Here is a 25,855-nt window from a genome sequence, read left to right as displayed (position 1 = left end):
CTCACCATAGCACATACCCTCCCCAATGTCCTTAACACCACCCCCCCTTCTCCCAACCCCCCTCCCCCCAGCAACCCTCAGTTTGTTTTGTAAGATTAAGAGTCACTCATGGTTTGTCTCCCTCCCAATCCCATCTTGTTTCATTTTTTCCTTCCCTACCACCTAAGCAGCCCCTCCTACTCTGCCTCTAAAATTTCTCATATCAGGGAGATCATATGATAATTGGCTTCTTTCTCTGATTGACTTGTTTTGCTCAGCATAATACCCTCTGGTTCCATCCACATCATTGCATATGGCAAGATTTCATTTCAATGACGGCTGCATAGTATTTCAGTGTGTGTGTGTGTGTCTGTGTGTGTGTGTGTGTGTATCACATCTTTATCCATTCATTTGTGAACAGACATTTCTGCAAAGAAGACATCCAGATGGTCAACAGACACATGAAAACGTGCTCCATATCACTCAGCATCAGGGAAATTCAAATGAAAACCATAATGAGATACCACCTCACACCAGTAGAATGGCTAAAATTAACAAGTCAGGAAACGACAGATGTTGGAGAGGATGCGGAAAAAGGGGAACCCTCCTACACTGTTGGTGGGAATGAGAGCTGGTGCAACCACTCTGGAAAACACTGTGGAGGTTTCCTCAAGTTGGAAATAGAGCTACCCTATGACCCAGCAATTGCACTACTGGGTATTTACCCTAAAGATAAAAATGTAGTGATCCGAGGGGGCAAGTGCACCCGAATGCTAAAATACTTATCTTCCTTTAACCTCACCCATATATTTTAGTTATTCTTCTACAGTTGTCTTTTTTTGGTTCAACTTTGTATAAAAACATTTAGTTTTCGTTGCTTCTCAGGGTCTTCATTTCCTTGTGAGGGCTCCCATGTCATGTAACATTTATGTTAAATACATTTGTATGTGTTTCTCCTATCACTCTGTCTCCTGCCAATTAAATTCTCAAGCCCAGCCCCAAACCCTAAGGTAAAATTTTGTGTCTCCTACACAGTTTCCCTCCATGATCATGGAGCAACCTCTCTCCTCGCTTACTGTGAAGTCTTTGGCACATTTATCATATGTAACTTGGAGAGAAACAAATCGAGAATCAGAGAGAAATTTCAGAGTGGAGACCAGCAAATCAATCCATCTGGTTATGTCAGGTAACAAAATAAGTGATGTCATTGTAAATCTTTTGGGTCTAAAAGCCTGGGACTTGACATTATTCTCCATGGAGAATAGTTTTATAACTAGCCACGTACAATGCTTAAAAAGACAATTATCCCACCTTGATATTATTTGTAGTAATAGTTCTCAATTGAACTATTTGAATTTTAAAATTAAAATTGAATTTATCACATGGAAAAACTTCCACTCTATAACAAACATTTAAAATGCTTCCCTTATAGTCCTATAATGAAATTTGTGGTTAATAAGCCTACCTGTGTGCATATGTGCACATATGTATATAAAACAGCTAATTATAATGGTAAAAGTGACATAAAAGAAAAGTAGCTTATAATACAACTATTGCATGGTAATAATTATAGGATTTTTTCTGAAATAGTGTGAATTTTAATATGTAAATCCTGCAACATTTGGTGAAGTGGTTATACATGTATGTAGAATCATCACAAAAGTATTAGTGATCCAAATATCAGAACTGGCATTTCCATCAGTGATAAGATTTTTCTGACAAGGTGAATCATTCTTGATAAAGTTCCAACAAAATAAATGACACTCGTCCCTCAATTTTGAATTCCTAGTTGAGTAGATTGATAGTATAACCTTGCAAATACAGTGTTTATTTGTAAAATGGAGTAGATTTCAAACTCACAAAATTACAAAGCTCTTTTTTCAATGCACAAGTGTCCATCAAGACACTGTAGAGGGTATAGACATTTTTTTCTCCCGATGGGATTGCCCCCTAGGTGCAAACCATGTTCGTCATTGTCTATTGCTTATTAAATGGGCCTTTGATCTTTGTGGCAGTCAAAAATCCAACTGGACATTTCAGAAATGTTCCTTAAAGGATGCTATCACTCTGTGAAGAAACCACACTCCACAGCTTTGTATTTTACTCTGTGACTTATTATAGGGTCTTCTGGGAATTATGTGAAAAAAATAGAAACTATCTGAAGAATATCTCTGAGTAGTAAATTTCTATTTTTCATAGGCATACTGGGTCACTGGAGCCAAGAAGAGATAAGATCTCACTAGGATATAACAAGGGGATTGAACTCATGATCCTGAGATCAGAACCTGGGCTGAGTTCAGGATCCAGGCACTTAACCGACTGAAACACCAAGATAAGATGTCCCTCAGTTACATTATTCTTATTCTTTATCATGAAGTCTGTCTGCCATCATAATGGCAGAATGTGAAGAATTGAGGAATTAAAGATGTGTTGCGTAATGTTATACATAAAGAGATGAGCTATGAACAGATCTACTCTGACTGCCAGTGCTAGGACAAAAACATTTTCTTGGGAAGAGACGGCTTGAAGAATTGTGTTCTGTTTTGTTAATCCAACTGCAGTAATCCAGCTGTGCTTGCTAACCACTGAACATATGAGGAATTACTAAGTGCTACAAAATGATATCAAGAATTATGTTTGGAACCCAGGGGACTAAACAGTGTATTTCATAGTATCTCCTTGGCTTTCTGTTTGAAAAGTATTGCAACCAAATAAAACAAGATGATCTAAGACTCACACCTAATAATAAGGAAATATGGACAGTTTACCAGGTAATTCTGATCTGAGGTGTTGAGAAAAAGTCAATAAGCCAGAGTAATACAAGAAGAAGGTATATAGGGACTTTTAAAACATTTTTAATTTAGTTAAACTTGTATATCAAAACAGTACAACTTAGAAACCACTTTCTTTCAAACTTCAAACTTCACTTGGGATTTGAGTAAATTCCCTTAGAAATTTATAGTGTAATTAATTATAAGTTAATATGGGAGATTCTTTTGCATGCTTCACAACCATCAACTGCAGGTGTAGTATTACCAACTGTAATTTGAAAACTTACTGCCAAGCTTACACTTAAACATATGCTAAAACATTTTCTAAAACATCAGTGCCACAAATTTAGTTAAATTTGTGTTATGTTACATCTTCTAAAATTATTCTTAACTGTACTTTATCTTCTCACTAGGGTCTTGGTAAGTTATTTCGACTTGATTCTGGAGTTGAGACCACTTTTACATACCTAAAATAGTGTGCCTCTCCACTTTGGCCAGTGAAAGTTACAGTCTCTGGTAGATGTTAATACTTATTTGGAAAACAGGACTTGATTGTTTCTTCTAAATGGATTAAAATAGGAGTTCTTAATAAGTAGCTTGAACATCTTTATTAGAGTAAAAATCAGATTTTATGACATTAGGATGTTTCAAGAAGGGTTATTATATCAGTTCTACTTTTTGTAACTGATGTGTCCCTCTGGAATAATGTATTTTCCTTAAGGAACATTAAACACCTGATTTTCTGCTGCTATAGTACACCAATTAGATCTGTTCACACTACTTATGAAGAATATATTTTATAGGAATTTTACTATTATTAGTGGGAAATAGAGAGCTTTTAGAAAATGAGAGTCAGAGTTGGCATAAATAGAACCGTTTTAGAACACAGTCTAAATAAAACATTTTGGAATTACACTGTTGTGCTCCGTCTCTATTGGGGTACTATGTGTTACAACTAGTACTGATTTCATACCTTGCATTTATTTTATGGGATAATATGTGTTTTTGCTGGTGCTGATGGGTCTTTCCTGGTCTGCACGGAGTTCCTATATTTTGGAGGACTACTTGCTTGAATTTCACTTTCTTGTTTGTTTATCATTGTTTTCATCAGTAAAACATATTTATGTTTTATTGATATAAATTATATTTATATTGCCTCACTTTAAAAAATCAAAATTAAATGCAATTCATCATATTTATTCTTTTGTTTTATCACCACCTGTGTGTATCACCTATATAAATTTTTCTCTTTTGAGTAATGGGTAGTTAGTCATAGACTTTTTTTCTCAAATTGCTTCATTTCATTTTGGTTATTATTCATTACCATAATAATCATGTTTTAATTCTCAGTTTGTCCAATTTGGTTGTAGAAGACCTGCAACTTTGCTCTTATAAAATAAAAGAGGAACTCTCATAGTTATACAGGGATTTATAAAAATCACATCTATGTAAACGTGACTGATTTTTTCTTAACTGAAGGACATATGTTAGAAAAATAGACTGGAGAGTTCATGATTACTGATCATAGTTGTATCAAGTTGTCTTAGGAGTGCTGCTGGGTCTTCAGGCTAATGCTTCTGGGGGAAACTGCATATACAAATGTTTAAGAATCTTTTTAAGAGAATAGAAGTCATTTCAACCAATTATTTTTCATAAGAAAATACCAAAACTTTATTCATTCAGCCTAGTATAGATAGATACTATTCTGTATATATCAATCAGCCATAAATATTCTCATGCTAGAGGAGTGGACTGATCTATCACATTATGAAGGTACAGGAGAGTTTTTGGTTTTAAGTTTTTTATTTGTTTATAGTCTAGAGTAACGTGAAATTCAATACAAATTCTTAAATTTTATATTTATATTTAATTTCTATCTCAATTGTTCTAATCTTCTCTTAGGTCTTTTAAATTGTCATGTATCAAGAGTGCAGATTCTTTAACTGACATTGAAAGAATTGTTAATCATGATGGGACACAATGGCAGCTCTTTTTGAAACAGAATAACCTGACCAAAAATTGTCATTGCATTTGATTAGAAGGAGAGAATCTTGATTTATTTAATGAGTTTATTCAGGGCCTCTTTCACATCCTTATTCCTCAGACTATAGATCATGGGATTCAACATGGGGAACACCACAGTGTAAAATGTAGAAACTATTTTGTCCCTGTCCAAAGAATAGCTAGATCTGGGACGAGAGTAGATGTAGAGGATGGAGCCATAGTACAGGGTGACAGAGACCAGGTGGGAGGAACATGTGGAGAAGGCCTTGAGGCGGCCTTGGGTGGAGCGGATTTTCATGATGGTGGCAATGATAAACAGGTAGGAAGAGAGGATGAGCACTGTGGGGATGATGACATTGGAGGCCAGGATGAAATATAGGATAGTCTGATAGCCATCTTTCCTGCCACACGCCAACTTCACCAAGGGAGGCAAATCACAGAAAAAGTCATCAATGACATTGCCACTACAGAAGTTCAAGGCAAAAGTTCTTTGGGTGATAATGGAAGAGTTAATAAAGCCACCAAGGTATGAGGATGCTACCAAAAACGCACATAGCTTTAAAGACATAGCCTGAGAATAAAGCAGTGGTTTTGAGATGGCCATATAGCGGTCATAGGCCATGGCGGCCAACAGGTAACACTCACTATATGCCAACCCAGCAGAGAAGAAGAACTGACATACACAGCCAGCAAAGGAGATGCTTTTGTCTTCAGAGATACAGGTCACCAGAATCTTTGGGGTGTAGACAGAGGAATACCAAAGATCCAGAAAGGACAGATTCCCAATGAAGAAATACATGGGTGTGTGAAGCCGGGAGTCATTACAGATCAACACCATGAGGGTGGCATTTGCTACCAGGGTCAAAGAGTACACGCTAAGGAATACCACAAACAGGACCAGCTGCATCACCGGGTCTGTCGTGAAGCCCACCAGGATGAACTCAGTCACCGTATGGTTGCTTCTCTCCATAGCTCACCTAAGAGGAGAAACAGTGAGATTTCCGCTTGTATCATTTTGCTGAATAAACAGAAAATATGCTAAATAAAAAGAATTATATGAATTCCAATTTCATTTTTCATTTTTCATTTTTTTATCAATTTTTTAAAATTTTTATAAACAAATAATATATTTTTATCCCCAGGGTTACAGGTCTGTGAATCGTCAGGTTTACACATTTCATAGCACTCACCATAGCACATACCCTCCCCAATGTCCATAAACCCATCATTTTTTATTTGTTAACTCTGATAATTTTTCTTCCTTGGATTCCAGACTCAAAATTCAAATCCCTACTTAACATCTCTTATAGGAGATCTACTGGGCATTTCAAGAAAAACTGAGTTCCAACCATTCTTCCTCAGCCTGCTTTTCTTTCAGGTTTCTCCACTGCAGTAAATGGAGTTTTCCAGTTTAGGGGAAATTGCTGACTCTCTTGACTCCTCTCTGACTTTGACATTGTAACTGACTAATCAACAACAACTTGATTATACCTTCACAATATATCCAGAACCTGACCAGTGTTTCCCAGCTCCAGTGGTTCTGCCCTAGACTAAAAGCACTGTGATATCGCATGGGTGCTATCACAGAGTTTCAAAGGCTCTCCCAGCTTCCTCCCTCATATCCCAAGCCCAGTTGGGTCTCTGAACAAGTTGGGCAGAGTGATCCTGCTAAAAGACCAGTTAGATCATGTTATTCTTTTGCTTCAAACACTCCAGTGACTTCTCAACTTATTCAGAGTAAAACCAAAGTTGTTACAAAGATGGACAAGCTTATTGCCTCTCTGCTTCTGATTCCTACTATCCATTCCAGCCATGCCACCCTCCTTTCAATTCTTAGAATAGTAGGGGATGCTTTGTGCCTTTGGAGTTGCTTCTCTCTAAGGCCAGGATGCTCTTCCTGAGTATCTTTATAGCAAATTCTCTTATATTTTCAAGTCTCAATTGCCTTTTCAGGTGTTCCTGATCACAATATTGAAAACTGCTTCGCTGGCATTTCTTTTTTTTTTTTTTTTATTTTTTTTATTTTTTATAAACATATATTTTTTATATACATATATTTTTATCCCCAGGTCTGTGAATCACCGGGTTTACACACTTCACAGCACTCACCAAATCACATACCCTCCCCAATGTCCATAATCCCACCCCCTTCTCCTCAACCCCTTCCCCCCGGCAACCCTCAGTTTGTTTTGTGAGATTAAGAGTCACTTATGGTTTGTCTCCCTCCCAATCCCATCTTGTTTCATTTATTCTTCTACCCACTTAAGCCTCCATGTTGCATCACCACTTCCTCATATCAGGGAGATCATATGATAGTTGTCTTTCTCTGCTTGACTTATTTCGCTAAGCATGATACGCTCTAGTTCCATCCACGTTGTTGCAAATGGCAAGATTTCATTTCTTTTGATGGCTGCATAGTATTCCATTGTGTATATATACCACATCTTCTTGATCCATTCATCTGTTGATGGACATCTAGGTTCTTTCCATAGTTTGGCTATTGTGGACATTGCTGCTATAAACATTCGGGTGCATGTGTCCCTTTGGATCACTACATTTGTATCTTTAGGGTAAATACCCAATAGTGCAATTGCTGGGTCATAGGGCAGTTCTATTTTCAACATTTTGAGGAACCTCCATGCTGTTTTCCAGAGTGGCTGCACTAGCTTGCATTCCCACCAACAGTGTAGGAGGGTTCCCCTTTCTCCGCATCCTCGCCAGCATCTGTCATTTCCTGACTTGTTGATTTTAGCCATTCTGACTGGTGTGAGGTGATATCTCATTGTGGTTTTGATTTGTATTTCCCTGATGCCGAGTGATATGGAGCACTTTTTCATGTGTCTGTTCGCCATCTGGATGTCTTCTTTGCAGAAATGTCTGTTCATGTCTTCTGCCCATTTCTTGATTGGATTATTTGTTCTTTGGGTGTTGAGTTTGCTAAGTTCTTTATAGATTCTGGACACTAGTCCTTTATCTGATATGTCGTTTGCAAATATCTTCTCCCATTCTGTCAGTTGTCTTTTGATTTTGTTAACTGTTTCCTTTGCTGTGCAAAAGCTTTTGATCTTGATGAAATCCCAGTAGTTCATTTTTTCCCTTGCTTCCCTTGCCTTTTGCGTTGTTCCTAGGAAGATGTTGCTGCGGCAGAGGTCGAAGAGGTTGCTGCCCGTGTTCTCCTCAAGGATTTTGATGGATTCCTTTCGTACATTGAGGTCCTTCATCCATTTTGAGTCTATTTTTGTGTGTGGTGTAAGGAAATGGTCCAATTTCATTTTTCTGCATGTGGCTGTCCAATTTTCCCAGCACCATTTATTGAAAAGGCTGTCTTTTTTCCATTGGACATTCTTTCCTGCTTTGTCGAAGATTAGTTGACCATAGAGTTGAGGGTCTATTTCTGGGCTCTCTATTCTGTTCCATTGATCTATGTGTCTGTTTTTGTGCCAGTACCATGCTGTCTTGATGATGACAGCTTTGTAATAGAGCTTGAAGTCCGGAATTGTGATGCCACCAACGTTGGCTTTCTTTTTCAATATCCCTTTGGCTATTCGAGGTCTTTTCTGGTTCCATATAAATTTTAGAATTATTTGTTCCATTTCTTTGAAAAAGATGGATGGTACTTTGATAGGAATTGCATTAAATGTGTAGATTGCTTTAGGTAGCATAGACATTTTCACAATATTTATTCTTCCAATCCAGGAGCATGGAACATTTTTCCATTTCTTTGTGTCTTCCTCAATTTCTTTCATGAGTACTTTATAGTTTTCCGAGTATAGATTCTGTGTCTCTTTGGTTAGGTTTATTCCTAGGTATCTTATGGTTTTGGATGCAATTGTAAATGGGATTGACTCCTTAATATCTCTTTCTTCTGTCTTGCTGTTGGTGTAGAGAAATGCAACTGATTTCTGTGCATTGATTTTATATCCTGACACTTTACTGAATTCCTGTATAAGTTCTAGCAGTTTTGGAGTGGAGTCTTTTGGGTTTTCCACATATAGTATCATATCATCTGCGAAGAGTGATAATTTGACTTCTTCTTTGCCGATTTGGATGCCTTTAATTTCCTTTTGTTGTCTGATTGCTGAGGCTAGGACCTCTAGTACGATGTTGAATAGCAGTGGTGATAATGGACATCCCTGCCGTGTTCCTGACCTTAGCGGAAAAGCTTTCAGTTTTTCTCCATTGAGAATGATATTTGCGGTGGGTTTTTCATAGATGGCTTTGATGATATTGAGGTATGTGCCCTCTATCCCTACACTTTGAAGAGTTTTGATCAGGAAGGGATGTTGTACTTTGTCAAATGCTTTTTCAGCATCTATTGAGAGTATCATATGGTTCTTGTTCTTACTTTTATTGATGTGTTGTATCACATTGACTGATTTGCGGATGTTGAACCAACCTTGCAGCCCTGGAATAAATCCCACTTGGTCGTGGTGAATAATCTTTTTAATGTACTGTTGAATCCGATTGGCTAGTATTTTGTTGAGTATTTTCGCATCTGTGTTCATCAAGGATATCGGTCTATAGCTCTCTTTTTTGGTGGGATCCTTGTCTGGTTTTGGGATCAAGGTGATGCTGGCCTCATAAAATGAGTTTGGAAGTTTTCCTTCCATTTCTATTTTTTGGAACAGTTTCAGGAGAATAGGAATTAGTTCTTCTTTAAATGTTTGGTAGAATTCCCCCGGGAAGCCGTCTGGCCCTGGGCTTTTGTTTGTTTGGAGATTTTTAATGACTGTTTCAATCTCCTTATTGGTTATGGGTCTGTTCAGGCTTTCTATTTCTTCATGGTTCAGTTGTGGTAGTTTATATGTTTCTAGGAATGCATCCATTTCTTCCAGATTGTCAATTTTATTGCCGTAGAGTTGCTCATAGTATGTTCTTATAATAGTTTGTATTTCCTTGGTGTTAGTTGTGATCTCTCCTCTTTCATTCATGATTTTATTTATTTGGGTCCTTTCTCTTTTCTTTTTGATAAGTCGGGCCAGGGGTTTATCAATTTTATTAATTCTTTCAAAGAACCAGCTCCTAGATTCGTTGATTTGTTCTATTGTTTTTTTGGTTTCTATTTCATTGATTTCTGCTCTGATCTTTATGATTTCTCTTCTCCTGCTGGGCTTAGGGTTTCTTTCTTGTTCTTTCTCCAGCTCCTTTAGGTGTAGGGTTAGGTTGTGTACCTGAGACCTTTCTTGTTTCTTGAGAAAGGCTTGTACCGCTATATATTTTCCTCTCAGGACTGCCTTTGTTGTGTCCCACAGATTTTGAACCGTTGTATTTTCATTATCATTTGTTTCCATGATTTTTTTCAATTCTTCTTTAATTTCCCGGTTGACCCATTCATTCTTTAGAAGGATACTGTTTAGTCTCCATGTATTTGGGTTCTTTCCAAACTTCCTTTTGTGGTTGAGTTCTAGCTTTAGAGCATTGTGGTCTGAAAATATGCAGGGAATGATCCCAATCTTTTGATACCGGTTGAGTCCTGATTTAGGACCGAGGATGTGATCTATTCTGGAGAATGTTCCATGTGCACTAGAGAAGAATGTGTATTCTGTTGCTTTGGGATGAAATATTCTGAATATATCTGTGATGTCCATCTGGTCCAATGTGTCATTTAAGGCCTTTATTTCCTTGCTGATCTTTTGCTTGGATGACCTGTCCATTTCAGTGAGGGGAGTGTTAAAGTCCCCTACTATTATTGTATTGTTGTTGATGTGTTTCTTTGATTTTGTTATTAATTGGTTTATATAGTTGGCTGCTCCCACGTTGGGGGCATAGATATTTAAAATTGTTAAATCTTCTTGTTGGACAGACCCTTTGAGTATGATATAGTGTCCTTCCTCATCTCTTATTACAGTCTTTGGCTTAAAATCTAATTGATCTGATATAAGGATTGCCACTCCTGCTTTCTTCTGATGTCCATTAGCATGGTAAATTCTTTTCCACCCCCTCACTTTAAATCTGGAGGTGTCTTCGGGCTTAAAATGTGTTTCTTGGAGGCAACATATAGATGGGTTTTGTTTTTTTATCCATTCTGATACCCTGTGTCTTTTGACAGGGGCATTTAGCCCATTCACATTCAGGGTAACTATTGAGAGATATGAATTTAGTGCCATTGTATTGCCTGTAAGGTGACTGTTACTGTATATGGTCTCTGTTCCTTTCTGATCTACCACTTGTAGGCTCTCTCTTTGCTTAGAGGACCCCTTTCAATATTTCCTGTAGAGCTGGTTTGGTATTTGCAAATTCTTTCAGTTGTTGTTTGTCCTGGAAGCTTTTAATCTCTCCTTCTATTTTCAATGATAGCCTAGCTGGATATAGTATTCTTGGCTGCATGTTTTTCTCGTTTAGTGCTCTGAAAATATCATGCCAGCTCTTTCTGGCCTGCCAGGTCTCTGTGGATAAGTCAGCTGCCAATCTAATATTTTTACCATTGTATGTTACAGACTTCTTTTCCCGGGCTGCTTTCAGGATTTTCTCTTTGTCATTGAGACTTGTAAATTTTACTATTAGGTGACGGGGTGTGGGCCTATTCTTATTGATTTTGAGGGGCATTCTCTGAACCTCCTGAATTTTGATGCTCGTTCCCTTTGCCATATTGGGGAAATTCTCCCCAATAATTCTCTCCAGTATACCTTCTGCTCCCCTCTCACTTTCTTCTTCTTCTGGAATCCCAATTATTCTAATGTTGTTTCGTCTTATGGTGTCACTTATTTCTCGAATTCTCCCCTCGTGGTCCAGTAGCTGTTTGTCCCTCTTTTGATCAGCTTCTTTATTCTCTGTCATTTGGTCTTCTATATCACTAATTCTTTCTTCTGCCTCATTTATCCTAGCAGTGAGAGCCTCCATTTTTGATTGCACCTCATTAATAGCTTTTTTGATTTCAACTTGGTTAGATTTTAGTTCTTTTATTTCTCCAGAAAGGGCTTTTATATCTCTCGAGAGGGTTTCTCTAATATCTTCCATGCCTTTTTCGAGCCCGGCTAGAACCTTGAGAATTGTCATTCTGAACTCTAGATCTGACATATTACCGATGTCTGTATTGATTAGGTCCCTAGCCTTCGGTACTGCCTCTTGTTCTTTTTTTTGTGGTGAATTTTTACGTCTTGTCATTTTGTCCAGATAAGAGTAAATGAAGGGGCAAGTAAAATACTAAAAGGGTGGCAACAACCCCAGGAAAATATGCTTTAGCCAAATTAGAAGAGATCCAAAATCGTGAGTGGGGAGAAAGGGGATAAAAAGAGGTTCAAAAAGGAAGAAAGAAAAAAGAAAAAAAAAAAAAAAAAGAAAAGAAAAGAAAAGAATTTTTTTTAAAAAAGAAAACACCTAAGAAAAATGTAAAAAAAAATATATATATATTAGATAAACTATTAAAAAATCGTTAAAAAAGAAAAAGGTAACAGTTAAAAAAAAAAAAATTTTACCTGAAGGCGAGAAAAAAAAAAAATGAAAAAGAAAAAATTAAATTAACTGCAAGACTAAAAAAAATCACAGGAAAAAAGCCATGAGTTCCGTGCTTGGCTTTCTCCTCCTCTGGAATTCTGCTGCTCTCCTTGGTATTGAAACCGCACTCCTTGGTAGGTGAACTTGGTCTCGGCTGGATTTCTTGTTGATCTTCTGGGGGAGGGGCCTGGTGTAGTGATTCTCAAGTGTCTTTGCCCCAGGCGGAATTACACCGCCCTTACCCGGGGCCGGGGTGAGTAATCCGCTCGGGTTTGCTTTCAGGAGCTTTTGTTCCCTGAGCGCTTTCCGTAGAGTTCCAGAGGACGGGAATACAAATGGCGGCCTCCTGGTCTCCGGCCCGGAGGAGCCGAGAGCCCAGGGCCCCACTCCTCAGTGCGCCCTCAGAGAACAGCGCCCAGTTACTCCCGTCTGCCTGACCTCCGGCCGCGCTCCGAGCTCACCAAGCCTGCGACCGGTTCAAGGTAACACCGAGCTGCGAGCTTACTGTCGGCTCTGTCTCTGTAGCCGGCTTTCCCGTTCCAATACCCGCAAGCTCTGCGACACTCAGACACCCCCGATCCTTCTGTGACCCTGCGGGACCTGAGGCCACGCTGACCCCGCGTGGGCTTCGCCCCGGTTTAGCCTCTGGAGCGATGTCCCTCAGCGGAACAGACTTTTAAAAGTCCTGATTTTGTGCGCGGTTGCTCCGCCGCTTGCCGGGAGCCGGCCCCTCCCCCCGGGGTCTATCTTCCCGTCGCTTTGGATTCACTTCTCCGCCGGTCCTACCTTTCAGAAAGTGGTTGTTTTTCTGTTTCCAGAATTGCTGTTCTTCTTCTCTTCGATCTGCCGATGGATTTTCAGGTGTTTGCAATCTTTAGATAAGCTATCTAGCTGATCTCCGGCTAGCTGAAGCAGTCTCAGCTTGCTACTTCTCCGCCATCTTGACTCCTCGCTGGCATTTCTTATATCCCTTTTCTGCTTTATCATTCTCTTTAGCACTGCTCATTATCTAATATTATATATATCCTATTAGTTTATCATATTTTCTTTTCTTTTCACTAAATGTGCTTATAAAAAAAGAAAAGAAAAGAAACAACATGTCTCCAAGAGTCCTTTTTTTTTAAATTTTTTATTTTTCATAAACATGTATTTTTATCCCCAGGGGTACAGGTCTGTGAATCGCCAGGTTTACACACTTCACAGCACTCACCAAATCACATACCCTCCCCAATGTCCATAATCCCACCCCCTTCTCCCAACCCCCCTCCCCCCAGCAACCCTCAGTTTGTTTTGTAAGATTAAGAGTCACTCATGGTTTGTCTCCCTCCCAATCCCATCTTGTTTCATTTTTTCCTTCCCTACCACCTAAGCAGCCCCCCCTACTCTGCCTCTAAAATTTCTCATATCAGGGAGATCATATGATAATTGGCTTCTTTCTCTGATTGACTTGTTTTGCTCAGCATAATACCCTCTGGTTCCATCCACATCATTGCATATGGCAAGATTTCATTTCAATGACGGCTGCATAGTATTTCAGTGTGTGTGTGTGTGTCTGTGTGTGTGTGTGTGTATCACATCTTTATCCATTCATTTGTGAACAGACATTTCTGCAAAGAAGACATCCAGATGGTCAACAGACACATGAAAACGTGCTCCATATCACTCAGCATCAGGGAAATTCAAATGAAAACCATAATGAGATACCACCTCACACCAGTAGAATGGCTAAAATTAACAAGTCGGGAAACGACAGATGTTGGAGAGGATGCGGAAAAAGGGGAACCCTCCTACACTGTTGGTGGGAATGAGAGCTGGTGCAACCACTCTGGAAAACACTGTGGAGGTTTCCTCAATTTGGAAATAGAGCTACCCTATGACCCAGCAATTGCACTACTGGGTATTTACCCTAAAGATAAAAATGTAGTGATCCGAGGGGGCAAGTGCACCCGAATGCTAAAATACTTATCTTCCTTTAACCTTACCCATATATTTTAGTTATTCTTCTACAGTTGTCTTTTTTTGGTTCAACTTTGTATAAAAACATTTAGTTTTTGTTGCTTCTCAGGGTCTTCATTTCCTTGTGAGGGCTCCCATGTCATGTAACATTTATGTTAAATACATTTGTATGTGTTTCTCCTATCACTCCTGCCAATTAAATTCTCAAGCCCAGCCCCAAACCCTAAGGTAAAATTTTGTGTCTCCTACACAGTTTCCCTCCATGATCATGGAGCAACCTCTCTCCTCGCTTACTGTGAAGTCCTTGGCACATTTATCATATGTAACTTGGAGAGAAACAAATCGAGAATCAGAGAGAAATTTCAGAGTGGAGACCAGCAAATCAATCCATCTGGTTATGTCAGGTAACAAAATAAGTGATGTCATTGTAAATCTTTTGGGTCTAAAAGCCTGGGACTTGACATTATTCTCCATGGAGAATAGTTTTATAACTAGCCACGTACAATGCTTAAAAAGACAATTATCCCACCTTGATATTATTTGTAGTAATAGTTCTCAATTGAACTATTTGAATTTTAAAATTAAAATTGAATTTATCACATGGAAAAACTTCCACTCTATAACAAACATTTAAAATGCTTCCCTTATAGTCCTATAATGAAATTTGTGGTTAATAAACCTACCTGTGTGCATATGTGCACATATGTATATAAAACAGCTAATTATAATGGTAAAAGTGACATAAAAGAAAAGTAGCTCATAATACAACTATTGCATGGTAATAATTATAGGATTTTTTCTGAAATAGTGTGAATTTTAATATGTAAATCCTGCAACATTTGGTGAAGTGGTTATACATATATTTAGAATCATCACAAAAGTATTAGTGATCCAAATATCAGAACTGGCATTTCCATCAGTGATAAGATTTTTCTGACAAGGTGAATCATTCTTGATAAAGTTCCAACAAAATAAATGACACTCGTCCCTCAATTTTGAATTCCTAGTTGAGTAGATTGATAGTATAACCTTGCAAATACAGTGTTTATTTGTAAAATGGAGTAGATTTCAAACTCACAAAATTACAAAGCTCTTTTTTAATGCACAAATGTCCATCAAGACACCGTAGAGGGTATAGACATTTTTTTCTCCCGATGGGATTGCCCCCTAGGTGCAAACCATGTTCGTCATTGTCTATTGCTTATTAAATGGGCCTTTGATCTTTGTGGCAGTCAAAAATCCAACTGGACATTTCAGAAATGTTCCTTAAAGGATGCTATCACTCTGTGAAGAAACCACACTCCACAGCTTTGTATTTTACTCTGTGACTTATTATAGGGTCTTCTGGGAATTATGTGAAAAAAATAGAAACTATCTGAAGAATATCTCTGAGTAGTAAATTTCTATTTTTCATAGGCATACTGGGTCACTGGAGCCAAGAAGAGATAAGATCTCACTAGGATATAACAAGGGGATTGAACTCATGATCCTGAGATCAGAACCTGGGCTGAGTTCAGGATCCAGGCACTTAACCGACTGAAACACCAAGATAAGATGTCCCTCAGTTACATTATTCTTATTCTTTATCATGAAGTCTGTCTGCCATCATAATGGCAGAATGTGAAGAATTGAGGAATTAAAGATGTGTTGCGTAATGTTATACATAAAGAGATGAGCTATGAACAGATCTACTCTGACTGCCAGTGCTAGGACAAAAACATTTTCTTGGGAAGAGACGGCTTGAAGAATTGTGTTCTGTTTTGTTAATCCAACTGCAGTAATCCAGCTTTGCTTGCTAACCACTGAACATATGATTCTTCTAACTGAAGTTATACTTTTGTATGATAAACTAAATAAAGCATTTCCATCCCTAAATACCAGAGCATCAAGGTTTGTGGTGAGCAATAGTTCCTTTTGTCTTGTATTCTTCTCAGAAATATCATATGATGTGATGCTTTTGAATTAAAGCATATCAAACTGAAAGAAATGTGAACTTTCTGGGATGGCTTTAGCCCTAAACAGTCTCTAGTAATCTCAGCTACTTCATCTTGTTGCCCCAGCTGTTTTGTAGATATTAACAATGCTTTTTAAATTGGTTCCTGACATTAACTGTTTGTTTGTGCACTGAGGTGTTTCTTTCTCCTTTGTCTTTTTTTAAAAAAATATTAATTGCCTTTTTGATCTCTAATAGTAAAATATGCTCTTTCTTCTTGTGAACTTGGCATTTCCAGAAACTATAATAGGAAGATAGTGAAGATGTTTCAAAGGAGCCCTTTCTTTAACACTTATGATAGCTTAGTATGTACATGACCTTTGTCCTGATTGTGAGGAACAAGTAAAAAATTCCATCTATGACTAACATCTGGATCAGACAACTTACCTAAAATTCTCAGCAATGCCATCACCTCAACAGAATTCAAATCTGCTTGCCTCGGAAACTTTTATAACAGCTTCTGTATCCCTAGAGTTGGACATTCCTGTTACCCCTCAGGATTTCATAAACTTGAGCAATAGTTAACCAGACAATTAAAGAAAATCATTTGTTGACAAATGGGGTATTGTTTAATAATGGAGAATTCTTTTTTTTGAGACTACAATTCCCTGGTGAAAATGCCAGTGACTGATCTCAGAAGTAGTATGAGGAGATAATCCAACTGGGATTGGACTGTTCGTATATTTAAAGGCTAGATATATAAATCCATCATGGTGAGAAATGGGACAATGACAAGTTATTGCAGCCACTAGCCTTAAACTTACTTAAATGATCACCAGTGGCTTTATGGAATGAAGGACAGGTGGGCAGGAAAGCACTTTTTTTTTCTTGACACAGAGGTATGCAATAAATATCATGTAGTGATTTGGGTTCTGCTAAATTTAAACCCGGACTATCTGACTTAATCAAACAGGCAGTCAGAAAGCCATATTTCAGTGGATACTCGTCAAGAGAAGATGGAAGGAATTACCTAGTATGCCATAACTGGGTGGTAACGAAATATTATGTGCAGATGTTAATGGCACTGTGTCATGGATTAGGGGGTTCTCAAGGAGTGATGTAGATGGGAAACCAACCAAGGTGATATTTTTCTTGAAAAGAGAAACATTTTATTTTTACTTGGATAAAAACTAGGTCAGGATATCCTGGTAGGGCTTTCTGCCTACTTATATAATTATATTACTGCTTTCTATATAATGTGAACAAAGCTAGTGTTACAGCCATTGAAAACATAGACTTATGGTGAGGCAATACCCTTTGAGGAGGGACCTTGAAACTTAGCTAAAGTATATACTGTACATCTTCCTCCAAGCCTTCTTGTGGATGGCTTGCTGCCATTCATGAGGGTGACCCATGTTAGGAAAGTGGAAGTACCCAGATCATCTGTGGGTTATTAGATACTGGTTCTGAACTGACACTAATCCACAGAGATGGAAAACACTAGAGGTATATAATTGCCAGTGAGGAATGGGAACAATGTAAAAGATTATTTTGGCCTGAATGCATCTTTCAGCAGGTCCAGTGGGACCAGCTATATAGCCAATCATTATTACCCAGACCCAGAAATAATACTGTAGATACACATATACTGAGAGATACACAGACTGGAACAATATCCTCATTAAAAAAAAAATATCCTCATTTTAATTCTACCTATGACCCATGGAATGAGGGTTATTAGGTTCAAGCAGAAGGTGATATTGCTCTGTTGAGTCAGTAAACAAAATCTCCACCTGGAGGAAATTCAGAGATTAGTATTTCCAACAAAGACTTGAAGATACAAGAGTGGGAATCCCAATTCATATCATTTAACTCATTTCTTTGGAGGGAAAGGGATTGAGGATCTACAAGGTGGAAATCATGAAAGAACACATTTTTATAGATGGACATGCTCTGTGAATGTCAGTCAGCCTCTTTCTCTGTATACACACAGTCTCTTTCTCCTCTTTTGTTCATGCTCAACGGGCCCTTGTACAAATGGCTAGAGTAACTGGAATGGGCCTGACAACATGATTTTCTTCACCAAGACTAATTTCACTACTTCTACTGTTAGGTATCTCAAATGCCAACAACAACGATCACAGCTGTGCCTCTGCTATACCATGATTTTCTGGGAAGATTGGTGAACCAGTAGGATAGCAGGGTGATTAGATTACACTACTTCTTCACCGAGCCACTCAGGCACCCAGAATTTACTACTTCTTCCTAATCTAAAATTACAGAGCTAATGACTTTCTTTCCAGGAATAATCACATTTTGGGAGATTTGTTTGGTTTACATGCTCATTTTCCTACCAGTTTATCTTGCCAGCTCTTGCAGATGTAGACTTACCTAATGCCTTCTTCATGAAAATGGTATCCACCAAGCATTACCTCTAAGAAGAAATATATTAGATGGCAAGGGAATAGTAACTATCTTCTCCAATTCACAGAAATAATTAGTTTTACTTTTTGCTCTATCATTCTAAAGTGATTCTATAGTAGTCTGTACACACATTTGAAGTGTGATTGGCCTGATCAAATCGTGGAAGAGCTATATGAAAACTCATTCATGGTTGTTGAGGTGTCCTCTGAGTCTGCTGCATGCTTTAAAACAGCAGCCAATATATGGTTCCATCATGCTTTATCAAGAATATACATGTCTATGAACCAAGGGGATGAGTTGCCATGGCCCTTGTGGTGGCCAGGAAAATGAGCCTTTCAAGAACAGGGAATATAATTGTGCAAAGGTCCTAACTGCTGATCTCTGAAATACATTTCCCCATTTGTATCAAGGTCATGCTTCCCACAGACTGCTCCCAGCTAATTACTGAGAACAACAGGGATACCAAGGCAGGACTATCCCTCTTAGGCACTGGATTGATGGCTAATTTTGGCTCAAGTACTTATCTTTGCTGAACTTACCATAAACTGAACAATGGCCTAGGATGTTTTTGCCCATCCTTCCTTCCCTCTCCCCTTCACTCATGCTCAGACTTTCCTCATGACTGAGTGCCACTTTTTGCTTCTTCTGTCTCCCTCTCCACTTTATCTTATACAGACACAATAGTTTCCCCTAATAAAATTCTTGAACTTTTAATTTTATCTTAGAGTGTTCTATTACATCAAATAGCCCATAAGAATTTAATTTCCTTACCCATAACCTTATACTCCGTTTATTTAGAATCTATGTGCACAAAGGTGGAATTCCCCAAGTAAATGCCCTCAATGCTCTGATTAATTGGAATCTGAGACTCTACATTGGCCATGTTGGGCTTCTCATGAATTGATCATGAATTGACAGTGGTCACTCCAGTGGCAGGGTGATTGACCTCAATCACCAGCGAGGAATTACTAAGTGCTACAAAATGATATCAAGAATTATGTTTTGAACCCAGGGGATTGAACACTGTATTTCATAGTATCTCTTTGGCTTTCTGTTTGAAGAGTATTGCAACCAAATAAAACATGATGATCTAAGACTCACACCTAATAATAAGGAAATATGGACATTTTTCCAGGTAATTCTGATCTGAGGTGTTATGAAAGAGTCAATAAACTGGAGTAATACAAGCGGAAGGTAGACAGGGACATTTAAAAAATGTTTAATTTAGTAAAACTTGTACATCAAAACAGTGTAATTTAGCAAAAACTTTCAAACTTCAAACTTCTTTTGGGATTTGAGTAAATTCCTTTAGAAATTTATAATGTAATTAATTATAAGTTAATATGGGAGATTCTTTTGCATGCTTCACAACCATCAGCTGCAGGTGAAGTATTACCAACTGTAATTTAAAAACTTACTGCCAAGCTTACACTTAAACATATGCTAAAACATTTTCTAAAACATCAGTGCCACAAATTTAATTAAATTTGTGTTATGTTACATCTTCTAAAATTATTCTTAGCTGTAATTTGTCTTCTCACTAGGGTCTTGGTAAGTTATTTCGACTTGATTCTGGAGTTGAGATCACGTTTCCATACCTAAAATAGTATGCCTCTCCACTTTTGCCAGTGAAAGTTATAGTCTCTGGGTAGATGTTAATACTTATTTGGAAAACAGGACTTGATTGTTTCTTCTAAACGGATTAAAATAGGAGTTCTCAATAAGAAGCTTGAACATCTTTATTAGAGTAAAAATCAGATTTTATGACATTAGGATGTTTCAAGAAGGGTTATTATATCAGTTCTACTTTTTGTAACTGATGTGTCCCTCTGGAATAATGTATTTTCCTTAAGGAACATTAAACACCTGATTTTCTGCTGCTATGGTACACCAATTAGATCTGTTCACACTACTTACAAAGAATATATTTTATAAGAATTTTACTATTATTAGTGGGAAATAGAGAGCTTTTAGAAAATGAGAGTCTGAGTTGGCATAAATAGAACCGTTTTAGAACACTGTCTAAATAAAACATTTTGGAATTACACTGTTGTGCACTGTTTCTATTGGTGTACTATGTGTTATAGTGAGTACTGATTTTATATCTTGGATTTATTTTATTATGGATTTATTTTATCTTGGATTTATTTAATCATGTTTTTGCTGGTGCTGATGGGTCTTTCCTGGTCTGCAGGGAGTTCCTATGTTTTGGAGGACTACTTGCTTAAATTTCACTTTCTTGTTTGTTTACCATTGCTTTTATCAGTAAAACATATTTATGTTTTATTGATATAGATTATATTTATATTGCCTCACTTTTAAAAATCAAAATTAAATGCAACTCATCATATTGATACTTTTGTTTTATCACCACCGGTGTGTTGTATCACCTCTATAAATTATTTTCTTTTGAGTAATGGGTAGTTAATCATAGACTTTTTTTCTCAAATTGTTTCATTTCATTTTGGTTATTATTCATTACCATAATAATCATGTTTTTAATGCTCAGATTGTCCAATTTGGTTGTAGAAGACCCTGCAACTTCACCCTTATAAAATAAAAGAGGAACTCTCGTAGTTACACAGAGATTTATAAAAATCACATCTATGTAAACTTGACTGATTTTTCCTTAATTGAAGGAGATATGCTACAAAAATTGACTAGAGAGATCATGCTTGCTGATCCACATTGTATCAAGTTATTTTATGGGTGCTGCTGGGTCTTCATGCTAATGCTTCCAGGGGCAAACTTCATATACAAATGCTTAAGAAATCATTTTAAGAGAATAGAAGTCATTTCAACCAATTATTTTTCATAAGAAAATACCAAAACTTTATTCAGCCTATTTGTTCCTAGTTTTTAGGAAATAACCATATAGATACTATTCTGTATATATCAATCAGCCATAAATATTCTCATGCTAGAGGAGTGGACTGATCTGTCACATTATGAAGGTACAGGAGAGTTTTTGATTTTAGGCTTTTTATTTGTTTTTAATCTAGAGTAACATGAAATTCAATACAAATTCTTAAATTTTATATTTAAATTTTATCTGCTCAATTGCTCTAATCTTTCTTAGGTCTCTTAAATTGTCATGTATCAAGAGTGCATTTTCCTTAACTGACATTGAAAGAATTGTTAATCATGATGGGACACAATGGCAGCTCTTTTTGAAACAGAATAACCTGACCAAAAATTGTCATTGCATTTGATTAGAAGGAGAGAATCTTGATTTATTTAATGAGTTTATTCAGGGCCTCTTTCACATCCTTATTCCTCAGACTATAGATCATGGGATTCAACATGGAGAACACCACAGTGTAAAATGTAGAAACTATTTTGTCCCTGTCCAAAGAATAGCTAGATCTGGGACGAGAGTAGATGTAGAGGATGGAGCCATAGTACAGGGTGACAGAGACCAGGTGGGAGGAACATGTGGAGAAGGCCTTGAGGCGGCCTTGGGTGGAGCGGATTTTCATGATGGTGGCAATGATGAACAGGCAGGAAGAGAGGATGAGCACTGTTGGGGTGATGACATTGGAAGCCAGGAGGAAGTATAGTATAGTCTGATAGCCATCTTTCCTGCCACACGCCAACTTCACCAGGGGAAGCAAATCACAGAAAAAGTCATCAATGACATTGCCACTACAGAAGTTCAAGGCAAAAGTTCTTTTGGTGATGATGGAAGAGTTAATAAAGCCACCAAGGTATGAGGATGCTACCAAAAACGCACATAGCTTTAAAGACATAGCCTGAGAATAAAGCAGTGGTTTTGAGATGGCCCTATAGCGGTCATAGGCCATGGCGGCCAACAGGTAACACTCACTATATGCCAACCCAGCAGAGAAGAAGAACTGACATACACAGCCAGCAAAGGAGATGCTTTTGTCTTCAGAGATACAGGTCACCAAAATCTTTGGGGTGTAGACAGAGGAATACCAAAGATCCAGAAAGGACAGATTCCCAATGAAGAAATACATGGGTGTGTGAAGCCGGGAGTCATTACAGATCAACACCATGAGGGTGGCATTTGCTACCAGGGTCAAAAAGTACACGCTAAGGAATACCACAAACAGGACCAGCTGCATCACCGGGTCTGTCGTGAAGCCCACCAGGATGAACTCAGTCACTGTATGGTTGCTTCTCTCCATGGCTCACCTAAGAGGAGAGAAAATGAGATTTCGGCTTGTATCATTATGCTGAATAAGTAGAAAATATGCTAAATAAAAACAATTATATGAACTGGAATTTCATTTTTTATTTTTTAACTCCTGACAATTTTTCTTCCTTGGATTCCAGACTCAAAATTCAAATCCCTACTTAACATCTCTTATAGGAGATCTACTGGGCATTTCAAGAAAAACTGAGTTCCAACCATTCTTCCTCAGCCTGCTTTTCCCTCAGGCTTCTTCACTGCAGTAAATGGAATTTTCCAGTTTAGGGGAAATTGCTGACTCTCTTGACTCCTCTCTGACTTTGACATTGTAACTGACTAATCAACAACAACTTGATTATACCTTCACAATATATCCAGAACCTGACCAGTGTTTCCCAACTCCAGTGGTTCTGCCCTAGACTAAAAGCACTGTGATATCGCATGGGTGCTATCACAGAGTTTCAAAGGCTCTCCCAGCTTCCTCCCTCATATCCCAAGCCCAGTTGGGTCTCTGAACAAGTTGGGCAGAGTGATCCTGCTAAAAGACCAGTTAGATCATGTTATTCTTTTGCTTCAAACACTCCAGTGACTTCTCAACTTATTCAGAGTAAAACCAAAGTTGTTACAAAGATGGACAAGCTTATTGCCTCTCTGCTTCTGATTCCTACTATCCATTCCAGCCATGCCACCCTCCTTTCAACTCTTAGAATAGACAGGGGATGCTCTGTGCCTTTGGAGTTGCTTCTCTCTAAGGCTAGGATGCTCTTCCTTGAGTATCTTTATAGCCAACTCTCTTATATTTTCAAGTCTCAATTGCCTTTTCAAGTGTTCCTGATCACAATATTGGAATTTCTTTCCCTAGCATTTCTTATATCCTTTTTCTGCTTTATCATTCTCCCTAGCACTGCTCATTATCTAATATTATATACATCCCATTAATGTTACTGCTTTTCTTTTCTTCTTTTCTCTTTTCTTTTCTTTTCTTCTCTTTTCATTTCACTAAATGTTCTTATAGAAATGAAAAGACAAAAACATGTCTCCAAAAGAGTCCTTTGATCTCTGGGACAACTAACAATAATTTAATTATAGTCTCAACCTGTCCCAGGAATGTGAGCTCTTAATAGTCAATGTATAATGTCCTGGTCAACACTAAGGAGGTCTTCTGTATGATAAAAATCCTGTTTTCCCCAAAAAGATGTAATGAATTTTTTTTTTTTTTTTGCTAATTTCCTTGCTTCACTCTTTTCCTAACCAAATGTTCCATTCCATACAGCTCCCAATCTCTCTACTTGCCAGATGGGCTGATGCTTGCTTCAAGAATCACCCTAGAAAGCCAATTAGATCTTCAACTTTACTGGATTAAATTTTGTTTCTCAACACTGTACCTTTTCCCATCTGCTTTTTTTGTTTTTTAAAGATTTTATTTATTTATATGACACAGAGAATTAACAAGTGGGCAGAGAGGCAGGCAGAGAGAGAGAGAGAGGGAAGCAGGCTCCCTGCGGAGCAGAGAGCCCCATGCAGGACTCAATCTCAGGATCCTGAGATCATGACCTGAGCCGAAGGCAGCAGCTTAACCCACTGAGCCACCCAGGCGCCCCTCCCATTTGCTTTTGATGGAAAAAATAGACCAGTTCAATGTCTACTTTATCTTTCTGTGTAGGTTATTATGAGATTTTGTGGGCTATTTGTTTTAACGGAGTCAATTAACACAAAGTTACAAGAACTGTGCAACTGGGTGAAATCGTTGAAAACACAGATCCTGAGAACTACGAGTGCTTTCCTATAGGAAACACTGAAAACTCCTGGACTCAAACTTTAATTTATTTATTTATTTAAATATTTTTTATTTTTATTTTTTAATTAATTTTTTATTTTTAAAAAGATTTTGTTTATTTATTTGACAGACAGATCACAAGTAGGCAGAGAGGCAGGAAGACAGAGAGGGAGAAGCAGCTCTGCCGTTAGTATAATATTTTTGCTAAGGTACTCCTCACTCTTAAAATATTATTAGTTAATTTTTAAAAAGATTTTATTTATTTATTTGACACAGAGAGAGAGATCACAAGTAGGCAGAGAGGCAGGCAGACAGAGAGAGTGGGAAGCAGACTCCCTGCCGAGCAGAGAGCCCAATGCGGGCCTGGATCCCAGGTCCCTGAGATCATGACCTGAGCTGAAGGCAGAGGCTTTAACCCACTGAGCCACCCAGCCACCCATCAATCTTTAATTTAATATCTTCTAACTTGATTATCCTCTGATTGTCATAATTATCCCAGAATTTGATTATTTATAAAAATAGTAGTGAACAATTTTGAATACTTTCCTCTGAGTTAAACATTGCTGTTAGTGTTGCACATGCATTATTTTATTCTTTGTCACAATATCCATCATAGGTATGTTGGAAGATTAATAGCAATAATTTACAGATGACCAAATTCAGTGTTAATAAGTAGCTTAAGTATACAGTTAGTATGTGGTGTTGTCTAACTCCAGAGGCCTGGGTTTTAATGACAGTCCTGTCCTTTCATATTCAATCCTGGCTTAACAGTTGCTTATAGGCTCCATACATGAATGTCTCCCTTTTTGGTTCTAACACCTTAACTCAAAACCAATAGGATAATATAGACAGATTCAGACACTGTCACAGGTAAGGACCTTGTACATGTGGAGTCAGATAAATGCTTCCAAGTACCAAAATCATCTGGCAGGGTCCTGTGTCTCTCAGGATAGCCAACCCCGATTATGAAGACAGGAACTCTTTACTCACCTCTCCCAGGACTGAGACACGTGCCTGAAACTCACAGACTCAGCCAACAAAGACCACACTGAAAATCCAAATATCTTATACTTGCTCAGGATCCCCAGTGTATTTGATTCCTTAAGCACCCCAGAGGTTCATAGTTTTGCAAGTGCCTGAACAGCAATTAACTAAAAAGCACATTAACTTTATTTAGAAGGTTCTACTGGTTAAATGGAAAAAAAAAAAAAAAGAAGAAGAAGAAGAGGATGATTTTTAAAGTACTCATAATTATTGTGATATTTTGAGAAACTACTCTTTGCAAAACAGCTTCCTGGAAACTGTATTTGATTGTAAAAGTACTCTATGGAGTAGGTATTTTAATTTCAATCACAGACGAGAAAACAGATCCAAAGCATTTAATTAACTTTCCTTCCCAAGGCAAACTCAGAAGTAAATGC

At 37.8% G+C, this 25,855-nt stretch overlaps 2 protein-coding genes across 2 annotated transcripts; both read right to left on the bottom strand.

Annotated features, from left to right (window-relative positions):
• Nucleotides 1-4,806: 4,806 nt before the first annotated feature.
• LOC131822661 (olfactory receptor 9G19-like) lies at nt 4,807-5,724 on the bottom strand. Its single transcript, XM_059158950.1, has one exon. It carries the CDS (start codon nt 5,722-5,724, stop codon nt 4,807-4,809), a length of 918 nt encoding a protein of 305 aa, XP_059014933.1.
• A 16,010-nt stretch (nt 5,725-21,734) lies between these two features.
• Nucleotides 21,735-22,652, bottom strand: LOC131822660 (olfactory receptor 9G1-like). Its single transcript, XM_059158949.1, has one exon. The coding sequence runs from the start codon at nt 22,650-22,652 to the stop codon at nt 21,735-21,737; it is 918 nt and encodes a 305-aa protein (XP_059014932.1).
• Between the last annotated feature and the right edge of the window lie 3,203 nt (nt 22,653-25,855).

This window comes from Mustela lutreola, chromosome 1 (assembly GCF_030435805.1).
Source record: "Mustela lutreola isolate mMusLut2 chromosome 1, mMusLut2.pri, whole genome shotgun sequence".
In the NCBI taxonomy this organism is placed as follows: Eukaryota; Metazoa; Chordata; class Mammalia; order Carnivora; family Mustelidae; genus Mustela; species Mustela lutreola.
This window is presented reverse-complemented; position numbering and strand designations above follow the sequence as displayed.

Excerpts from the sequence above, each read along its gene's own strand:
- LOC131822661 (XM_059158950.1), bottom strand. The coding sequence starts at position 5,724 with ATGGAGAGAAGCAACCATACGGTGACTGAGTTCATCCTGGTGGGCTTC.
- LOC131822660 (XM_059158949.1), bottom strand. The coding sequence starts at position 22,652 with ATGGAGAGAAGCAACCATACAGTGACTGAGTTCATCCTGGTGGGCTTC.